Below are 10,726 nucleotides of genomic sequence, written 5' to 3' on the forward strand. Positions count from 1 at the left end.
AAACTGACTTTTTTCAAAAATAAAACATTGATTTTCTGGGACCTCAGTATGTATTAGCAGTTTTAGTGTTTTATTTCTTAATCTGCATTAGGGGTAATGATGTTTTAAAGATAACATGCTAAGCTTGACTTCTAGTTATTACATAGGCACAGCTGTGCACTTTTCATCATGACAGTATAAAATGGTTTGCTATTACTTTATTCCATGTTTTTTGACTAGCTGAACCTGTTATTTCCTATGAACCTGTCATCCAGGTCAAATTCAAGGTTATAATCTTAAAACCAAGTAAAGTGTGCCTGCTATTGACATTTGCTGAGATGGATAATTAGTGCTGTGGGTATGAATCGGTAACTATACTTCGGTATTCCCTAAGATGGGTTTTAATTTTCTAGATATGAAAAACATTAGTTTTTCTACCAACTTTAGTTTTAGTGTCTTTCTGCACTCTTGACTCATCTAAGTATCCAGACTTATATTCAAGAAATATAAGCCTTTTTCTCAGGAAAACATTCCATTTCAAATTAATTCCAAATTATGTAACATCATAAATATTTAATATAAAATTGAAAGGGAAGATTAACCTTCTGCAAAATGTTCAGTTTTCCACTTGCCATGTTATCAGCTTTAATCAAAAACAGTTGAGTGGAATTTTAAGGTACACCATTTGATTTGTTGTGCTTTACCACCAAATACTTTACCACTAAACAAAAACACCTGTCTTTCAGTATTGACTTGTCAGCTACTTTAAAATAGATTTGCAATACTTAATTTCAAGATATTCCCAATTGCTGTTAAACACTATTATGAGTTAGTAATTAAACTAGTGAGCCTAACTCCATATTCTAAAATACACACTTTTTGAAAACGCGTTGACTGCCCTTTGTAAGTGATTAGTATTTTGACTTTCCACCAGCTTTTAAAACAGGATAATGATTGATTATTTTTAGCCAGAAGAAGAGTTACATGAGTGACTTCAATCAAACAGTTGTTTGTCATTGACAAGTTTTCATTATTGCAGAAAATAATGTTCTCTATTCTAGTTAACTGAGAATTGGCATTGGTATTGCAAAAGTGGTATTTCTCAAATGGCTTGTGTAATGCCCCCTTATCTCCAGTCTGAAATGAGAAATATAAAGCCAGCAGTAATCATTACGAAGTGCTTAGGGACCCAATTGAAAATGTGCTAGGGTTCCCCTGCCCCACGTAGAAGAATGTAAAAATTCCTATAGCCAGAACAAGACTACTGCTGTATTTAAGATTGTCATGTAGTTTGAAAATTAAAGCTTAAAAATTAAATGATTGTTAATGTTGCCCAATGTTTTTGCCAGCTAATAAACACTTGGTATGCTACTCAATCTTCCTAGCAAGTAAAGAAACTGCATGGCTGACAGTTTTTCTAACTAGATACCAGATATATAAGACATTACATAAAAATTATACTGTACTTACTTCAAGCATCTCCATTAAATCTGACTCAAGCTAGGTACAATTATCATTTTTTTCTGTTTTTTTTAAAGAATAACCTGTAGTACCTACAAAGGATCCTCCACTACCCTAAATATTGACAGTGGTTCCCAAGTCAGCCTTTAGAAGACTTGACTTTTAAAGGATGTCTCAAACTTGTTTATCCATTTGGTTTGTCACAAGGCTTTGTGCATCACGTTAAAAGAATTTGTCTGGCTATTTTATCTCTGCCATCTCTTTTATAGAACAAATTTGAAATGCTTATCTGTGGGAAAGGTCACTGGTACTTTGGTCTAGCCATATTCAGTTAAACATCTAGAACTGTATAGTTTGAATCATGTAGGACAATATTCAGTATTTCTTGTTTAATGCCAAGGTGTAGGATGAAATACTTTAAAGGGTTTTTTTTTTATTTATTTTGCACAGTATAACACCTTGATTACATGCAGTGTGTGTATTTTTGAATTCTTATGTTTAATTTGTAAAAGCAATTACAGATTTAACAAGTAAGGAAATTTGTGCTTCCTTCTTGATGGTTAAATTATTTTATTTTGCATTTTATACGAGTACAAATAAAAACTGAGCCATCAAATTGCAATAAATCAACAGTAGTATTTCATTTAAATTTTTGTATTGTAAATAGATTTGTTCAATAAAATGTTATTGTTCAATAAAATATTAAAGATACGTCTGGAATTCTGAAGAAACCATTTGATTTTGTTAGGTGCAATATTGCTATACAGCAACTAGCAAGACATTTTGTATAGCTTTAATACAAAACTATATCCTGAAGCAGGCGATATTTAAGTAAACAAGCACTAACTTGCTTGAATGCACAATTTGGTAACATGAAAAACTGCAGAGTATAGAATGGCAAATTTAATATGAACTGTTAAGGTTTTTATTGGAAACAAAAATTCTAGTTACAGCCCGATTTAAAAAATCCAATAACAATATTGAGCCCAGGAATGGATTTTGAGACGCCAAATTGAACCATGTTCTTGTACTTAACTTTGTAAAAGTATTTCCTCTGCTTTCTTCTGATCAGTGTCTTTTGAGGTGAGGAGCTTATTTGTTTTTCTATGAAATCATTTGGGAATTAGGGGTCCTTCCTGTGAATTATTAACAAGATTTCTTCTTCTGTTAAATCGTGCCGTTTTCAAGAGAGTCGAAGTCCCATCAATTTTCTTGGCAAGATTTTTCAGAAGTGGCTTGCCTCCTTCCATGGCTGTGAGAAAGCGACTGGCCCAGGACCTAGAACTCAGTCTCTCCGTTTGTACCCTGACGCCTTAACCGCTGCACTAAACTGACTCATTCACAAGATTAATCTGCAATGAAAGAATCTTACGTTGCTTTCCACTTTGCATCCAGAAGCTCCTTTTCTTAAAAACTTTGGCCTTACATTGTAATTCATATTTGGGATATTATATATTACCAAAACGTGTGCGTAGTACCCCTTTAGTCCCGTCGTTACATTCGTGTATTTGGGGAAATGTATGTAACAATTTTGTTTTTAATATGGCATTGGAAAATGGAAATTTAACTTGGAAATATCTGAATAGAGATGGCATCACCCTCTTGTTTTTTAATGAATCTTCCAATTATGATATCGTGATATGTTTTAATATCGTCACATTTTGACATGATTCTCGAAGAATAATGTACAAATAAGTTGTGGTCAAATAAAATAGCTGAATAGAAGAGCCTCTATTAAAAAAAAGTGGAGAGAAATAAACGCGCGCGGGCACGTACGTTTTGTGGGTTAATATTATTTGGACTTTAGTACCAAAACAAAACTTCTAGACAAAGCTTACAACAAACAGCTACATACATTTATTCGAAAAAATAAAACTAATTGTAAAACAGGAAAGCACAAGATAAAGTTTTGTTTTGCAAAACCAAAGCTGGTATTCAAAGGACCATATATCTTACCGAATAGTTGAAGTACTGAAATTAATTAAATTAAATTAATTTTTTTTAAAAAAACTCCGCGAAGATTAATAATAGAGCTTCCAATTCAAGCGACGGAACTACAAAGCCCGCCTCTGTTCCAAGCCGAACAGTTTTCACCCGCGCTCTCCGTATCTTATTTGTCGAATTACGAAAGCGCGGAAGGATTGGGGGCGGGGGGAGGAGGGGCGGGGGGAGGCGTAAAACATAACAGGCGGAAGTGGCGTTGTTCCGCCCTGCGTCGCTCGGTTGCCAAGGTTTCAGGCAGCTGCTCCAGCTACGCGCTGCTGGTCTGCGCTTCCCGTCTCGCGCTCGAAGAACCAACGCGCCGCCTCCTCCCCCCCCCCCGCCATCAATATGGCTTCGGCTGGGGCGGGGATGACCGAGCGCGAGCGGGACGGCTGCCGGGAGCTGTTGGAACTGCTCCAGACCGACGACCTGCTGGCTCTAGCGGACACGGTGACCAGCCGCCTCGTGCAGCCCAGCAACCGGCAAGGTATATTAAGAGGCTAGAAGGACCCGGTATCCTAAAGTTTGAAGGAGGCTTTTGGGGCCTCCGCTGGAAAATACTGCTTGGTTTGAGGTTCATTAATTCCAGCCTGGTGTTTCCTTGTGACCACTTACCAGAATGAGATATTCCTTTCCTCACCCCTCCTAAGTAAAGGAGTTCTTCTTCAGCTGTGCCAGAAGTATTTTGGCCCTGCGACACATCCTTCAGCTGCATTCATGCCGTGAGGTTTCTCTCCCTCCTACTGGCCAGGCACAGGTGTTTTGCCATAGAACTGGCCTGTCAACAGATAACCTGGTTTGAAAATAGTTTGAAAACTGACACCAGGCCCTGTGACTTCTATTTATCAACGATAATCAAGTTTCATTAAACATTTTTGAAGAAAGATGGCACATGATGTGGAACAAATATTTATCCAATTTCTGGCTGTTATGGTTAAGGTTAGCCAGAGTAATTTATAGAAAAATACTTATATGCTTCTCTGTATTTTTGAAGCACTCTTTCCCTAGTTTTGTGTTTTGGTTACAGTACCAAAATGCCCATATCTTTTTCAAACATGTTTTAAAAGTAACATTTTTAATGTTCTTCTCAGTGTGAAAAGGGTTGTTAAAAGCATTATTATAGGAATTCAAGAATGTAAAGACAATTTATCATGTTGCTAGGGCAGGTTTTTCATTTTAAAAAATAAGCTGTTTCAAGAAACTTACATGGAGAACTATTGCAACTAAATTGCAGTAGTTTTCCCATCCTGGTACAGAGGGAAAAAACCGTCAACAAAAACATTAGCTGTACATTTGTTTGTAATCTGTTTTTCCTTATAGTCTTCTGACAAAATATTTTACTAATTAAATATATTAGCAGATACAATTAGCGTATTATTCCAATATAAAACAATTTCTTTGTTCAGATGCTTATAGATCAATAGGAAAATAATATGCCCCAGATATAGAGCAAACCATTATGATAAAATCATTTTATGCTGGATCTATTGTTACTTGACTGATGATTTCATACAGCTTTCATATAAGTAATAGTAGCACATCTACAGCACATTACAGTATATGTTAAGAGTTGCCTATAACTTGTAGGTAATAATTAAAATATTTGAACAATTTTATGGTGAGTGGTGTTCATGATCTTGCAATCTTTGAGAACCTTATAAATTCTATTTAATATGCTTATGCGCATAATTAAAAATGCACCAATTTTCAATTTTCTTATGATTGCAAGGCTAAGCAGAAATATTCACTTTCCATTCTATTTTTACAGCCAGAATAAAGCTTCTTAAAATGTTCTTCTCACATTAATGATGTGTATTATTGGCCTATATTTCAAAATACACCAAATGAAGAAATAGGCCAATGTTCAAAACAGTAAATATGATTGTCTTGCTACAGGCAAACTTCAGTTTTTAGAAGTTTGAGAAAATGATAATATTCTATAACAATAAAGGATCAAAAGTATAAATTACTGATAAGGATTCAGAGTAATGTGTAATTCTAATTAAGTCTTATTACAAAACATAATACAGGAAGTTGCTTTATTTGTGTCACATCATTGCCCATCTAATCCAATATTCATGCATTAATTGCAAGTGGTTTCCAAAAGATCCAGTCAAGAGTTTTTCTAGACGGAGCAAAAAACGAGCTACAGAATTATGGATTATGAATGGCGGTTTTGTTTCTTGCATTATTAACCAGTTCTTTTGCTAGTGGGGCATTTCATAGGCCATGGGTAACATATTGCTTTTCTCACTAGGGATGATGAGATTTGATTACAGGTTTTTAAAAATTTGTCAGTCGGTGAAAGAGTTCTACATTTTTAGCAAAAATCACAGAAAGTTGATTCTTTAATCCACAATTACTAATAATTATGTTTAACAGATATTTATAGAATGGCTTTTTCTGTGATATGTCTTTTGCTAACCTTCCCCCAATATAAAATTCCTGGAGCAGCTTCAGCAGCAAAATTTCCATCTTTATGTTACGTATTTATAATTCAGAAATATATTTTTAGAATTTTAGATTTACAATCAAATTGCTAGTTTTCTTTTGCAATAAAATTAACTTTAGGTAATATATCTATTTCTGAATTTGTTTATAGAAGCCATAAATGTCATCTTGCTGTACAGTCAAAGTGCTGAAGAACTGTTGAAAAGAAAAAAAGTATTTCGAGAGATAATCTTCAAGTACTTGGCAACAAAAGGAGTTATAGTGCCCCCTTCTTCTGAAAAACACCAGCTTGTTTATCGTGCAAAGGAGTACTGGTGTGAAGGGCTGAAAATCTGTGCTTCAGAGCAAACATATACTAATCCTAATATACAGGTGAGGTACATAAATAATATTAGGAAATGCCAAAAAATATTTTTACAATTATATTTAACTATTGAAACAATAAAACACTTAAGATGCTCTTCAGTGGATTTGCAAATAACATTTGTGATTCTTTTTTATTTTTTGCTGGAGTACTTCATTTCTTATTTGTCAGAGAGGTCTTGGGAGACTTCAATCTACCTTCCATGGGAGTTGGGTCTGAGGTGACCCAAGAGTTCATAGTCACCAAGACAGCCATAACAATATCCAGACCCTGACATTGGACAGTGGTCACACATGGATCTGGAGCAGTGACTATGTGGTCTGAAATTGGGAGAGCTTTTAGTGTCTCCTTGTCATGGTAATATCATACCCTGATTACCATGGGATTCTCTGACACTGCCATCCACTGCAAGGAAGTTAGATCCATTAGATTAGTCTATGCCTGGCAATTGATGGACGTTGATGGGTTTCAGAGGGATCTGTGGGTTGTTCCTGCTGCTCTGCTGCATGATCCATCTGAAGCCACCACTTGGAATAAGAGGGCAACTTATGTCTTGATCTGATTGTGGGAATGCAACCTCTAACGTCTTGTGGATCCTGGCACTCACTGTAGTTCATGGAGGACTTAGGGTGATTGAAATGAAAGAGACATCTAAAGTGTCGCTGGCATTCTACAGGGATGAACTTGACGCTGGTTAGAGCTGCTAGTAAAACCTACCTTGTGGTGGTAAGAGCAGTAAAGCATCAGTACTTCTCCAGCCTTATTGTGTCCCTGATAGCCATCCTGCTCTTTTTGCTCTTCATGCAGAAGAATTTGTTCAATATCTGTTATACAAATTTACTCGAATGTGCTGAGAATTGAATGCTGGCCTTGTTGCAAGTATGAAGAGATACCTGGACAGGAACCTTTCCTGGTTATCTGGGAACTGTTTGAGCCCATTGAGCTGATTAAGTGTACCTAGTCCTTTAAGACTCTGAGCTCAGCCACCAGCTCTTTAGATCCATGCCCCTGTTGGCTGGTTAAGGGGCCTGGAAAATGTTGTGGAAGTGGGTTCTAGTGGTCATTTGATTGAGGAGATTGCTCCATTACCCCTTTAAAAAGACCATGATTCTTCCTCTTCCCTTCTCAACAAGTCTTTGCTAGACCTGACTGTATTGGAGAATTTTCATCCGGTATTGAACCTTCCCTTTCTTAAAAATGTGACTGAGAAGGTGGTTATGCAATAATTTCAGAAGGCCCTAGATCAGTGTTTCTCAACCTTGACAGTTTGAAGATATGTGGACTTCAACCTCCAGAATTCCCTAGCCAGCTATATTATGGTATGTTGGCTGGGGAATTCTGGGAGTTGAAGTCCACACAATTTCAAACGGCTAAGGTTGAGAAACACTGCCCTAGATAAATTGGATTATCAATTCATTTCCATCATAATTCAGACCCATTTGTACAGGATGCAAATGGCATTGGTTGCATTTTTGAATGATCTTTGGCATGAGTGGGATGAGTTTTGTATCCATTCTTACTCTGCTTGATTTTCTGGCTGCTTTCAATACCATCAACCATGATATCCTTCTGGATCAACTCAGAGAATTGTGAATAGGTGGCATGGTATTGTGCATTTGCCTCTTTTCTTAGGGGCAATTCTAGTTAGTGATAGGGGAAGACATCACATTGTCAGCCCTTACTGTGTGGAGTGCTGCTAGGTGAGCTCATCTATTGCCAAGGGGTGAGATATCAGTATGCTAATAACTAATTATACATCTCTACCTTTGGCAAACTAGGCAATTTGCTGCTGCCTAGAAACTGTGATGATATTGATGGGTAATAACAGACTTCAACTGAACCCTGGCAAGTCTGAATGGCTTTGGGTTTTGGGGTCACCATTTATAAACTGTGCCATATTTGGTGCTGGATGATGTTGCACTGCCCCGCACAAACCCTGTGTGCGATCTGGGAGTTCCCTTAGACTTACAATGACTACAGCAGCTGTGAGTCATGGTTAGGAGAACTTTTATTCAACTTTATTGTGCATCAGTTGCTCCCATTCCTAGATCAAGTAGCTTTACTCACTCATGTCATAATCACCTCCTGGTTGGACTATTGTACTGTGCTTTACATAGTGTTGCTCCTGAAGAGTATCTATAATGGGTACCTGTGCTGTTGGTTTTTGCTCCAAGCTTGGCAATTTGGTTGCAAACGTTTTGTCACCATTCAAGGAGACATTGTCAGTCTGTTTTGAATTGATGAAACATTTAGAACCAAATTGCCAAGCTTGGAGCTCAAGCCAACAGCCTAACTACCAATGGGCAAGCTCCAGTAGGACTCGACACTCGGGTTGGTAGTTAGGCTACTACTAATCAAACATATTTCAATGGGTAGTTATGTGTTGTTTCAGAAAAAGACATGTTACATTTCTGCTCCATGAGCTCCATTGGTTACTAGTCTGTTTCTGAGTCCAATTAAAGGTGCTGTTTTTGACCTTTGAAGCTCTACACATAAGATGCGATCACGTTATTTGAGGGGCCTCCACTCTCTAATTATATCTACTTATCCTACCAGATCCACCAAAGAGGCTATGTTGTGGCTCCCATCAGCTGGCAAGCTTCATTTGGTGGGTCCTTGACAGCAGGCCTTATGGCTTTTGCTTCATGGAACACCCTTCCCACTTCCCACTGACCAGGATAATTGTTTCCAAACAAACATGTTTGAAATGTTTTATGAAATAATTTGCTGTGCATCATACTCTAAATGGAACATAGAAACAAATTATAAAAAGAAACATAAATTCTCCATTTGTTTTATAAAATGGCTCCAAATAAATTATTATTCAGGCCCTTAGGTAGTTCATAAATAAATCATGTACATTCATAAATACTGTTTAAAAGTAAGGACCGTTTTCCTGTTACCATTTCATTCTACTTTCTCTGAATTTTTAGGATCTTTTTAATTATTTCTTGTTATTTTATAAAGTAAAAGTGATTATTCTATTCTACTTTATGTTTCTTATTTTTCAGCAACAAGAAGATGGAGGAACACAAGGAGATCAAGATGACAACAAAGAGTGTCACGATCTGGCAGAAGAATTTTGTCAGTGGTATTTTAGAATGCTAAACTCTCAGAACCCATTGATTGGAGAACCACAACAAGAATGGGGACCACAACATTTTTGGGGAGATGTAACTCTAAAATTTTGTTACAACACCTCTGAACAAAACATGGAAGAGTACTCAGGTGCAGAATTGGTGAGCCTTCGCTTGCTGTCATTAGTGAAAGAAGAATACCTCTTCCTGAATCCCAACTTGAATGCAGGTGGCCTGAAGTGTACAGTTTCACGATATGGATTAGTTGTGGTAGCAGTAGCTGGCACAGTTCATAGAAGTACTTGTTGTTTGGGAGTCTTTGAACAAATCTTTGGCCTCATCCGCTGCCCATTTAGGGAGAATACATGGAAAATCAAGTTTGTCAATCTAAAGATTGTTGGCCAGAATGCCATAGAGCCTGGGACCCATATAGAAAGACCACGCATAAAATACGAGCAAGAAGAACTGCAGGAATTTTATGTGTCCAAGGAACTTGCCTTAATTGAGCCTCAAAAATACTGACTGTTCTGTTTCGCAAAACGAGGGAGAAAAGTATGTGGGCCTTGGAAAATACAGCAGGAGAGCATACTCAAAGCATTCAGTAATTTATTTGCTTTTTTTTTTTTATTCATGCTTTTCGACGAGATAATCTTGACTACTGATCATAGAGATTTGCTGCTGGTAATTGTTAGCTTGATTCTTCCCCCAAATTTACAATTTGAAAAGTTACTTTGGCAGATTATTTTCTAAATGAGAAGGGAGGGAAGGTGAGAAGATACTTCTACTTTCCTGTCAACTGCTGCAAAGTACTGATATAGAGGATGGGTGGGAGTGAATAGCCAGAAAGAATCAAGTATAAATGAGAAGCATAAAGCATTGGAAATGTAATATTGTCATCTTGACTGCTTGTAGCTTCCCTTTTTTCCCCTTTGGGGTAGAAGAATACAGAAGTGTGATGAATCTGTTAAGTTTGCAAGAGATTCTTTTGCCAAAGACTTAATTTTAAGTCTTAGTTAAATAACCTTTCACAGTTTAATCTCAAGGTTGTACAAAACAAAGCATTTTTTATTTTTGATAGAATTTTCTGTTAAGACATTATAAAACATTATTAAAATGATTGTTACTTAAATCAGTATATGCGTGAAAAGGTTAGAGTAGTTCTAAATTTAATAGAAGGTTTTCATGGGGAATTTATGAAACAATATTACTTTCCTCCATAAAATGCTTTGAAATTTGTTATTTGTCTCATCCTTTGTTATGTACAACCCTTATTCATGTAGCTATTTACCTATAACACCCACTTTTAAAAATACAGGACAATTGTGAAATTATAAAAAAAAAGCTCTTAATTTGTGGCAGTTATTACATCTAGTTTATTTCATTTATACTACTTTTTATTGTTCCTAATAAA

General features: G+C 36.5%; 1 protein-coding gene across 1 annotated transcript; it reads left to right on the forward strand.

The window, feature by feature from the left end:
• Positions 1-3,606: 3,606 nt before the first annotated feature.
• C5H3orf38 (chromosome 5 C3orf38 homolog) lies at positions 3,607-9,903 on the forward strand. Its single transcript, XM_034413512.3, has 3 exons — positions 3,607-3,910; positions 6,026-6,246; positions 9,250-9,903. Exons 1-3 carry the CDS (start codon positions 3,772-3,774, stop codon positions 9,835-9,837), a joined length of 948 nt encoding a protein of 315 aa, XP_034269403.1. The 5' UTR covers positions 3,607-3,771; the 3' UTR covers positions 9,838-9,903.
• Positions 9,904-10,726: the final 823 nt, after the last annotated feature.

The sequence above is a fragment of the Pantherophis guttatus genome, chromosome 5 (genome assembly GCF_059756535.1).
Source record: "Pantherophis guttatus breed Tessera chromosome 5, ASM5975653v1, whole genome shotgun sequence".
Classification (NCBI taxonomy): domain Eukaryota; kingdom Metazoa; phylum Chordata; class Lepidosauria; order Squamata; family Colubridae; genus Pantherophis; species Pantherophis guttatus.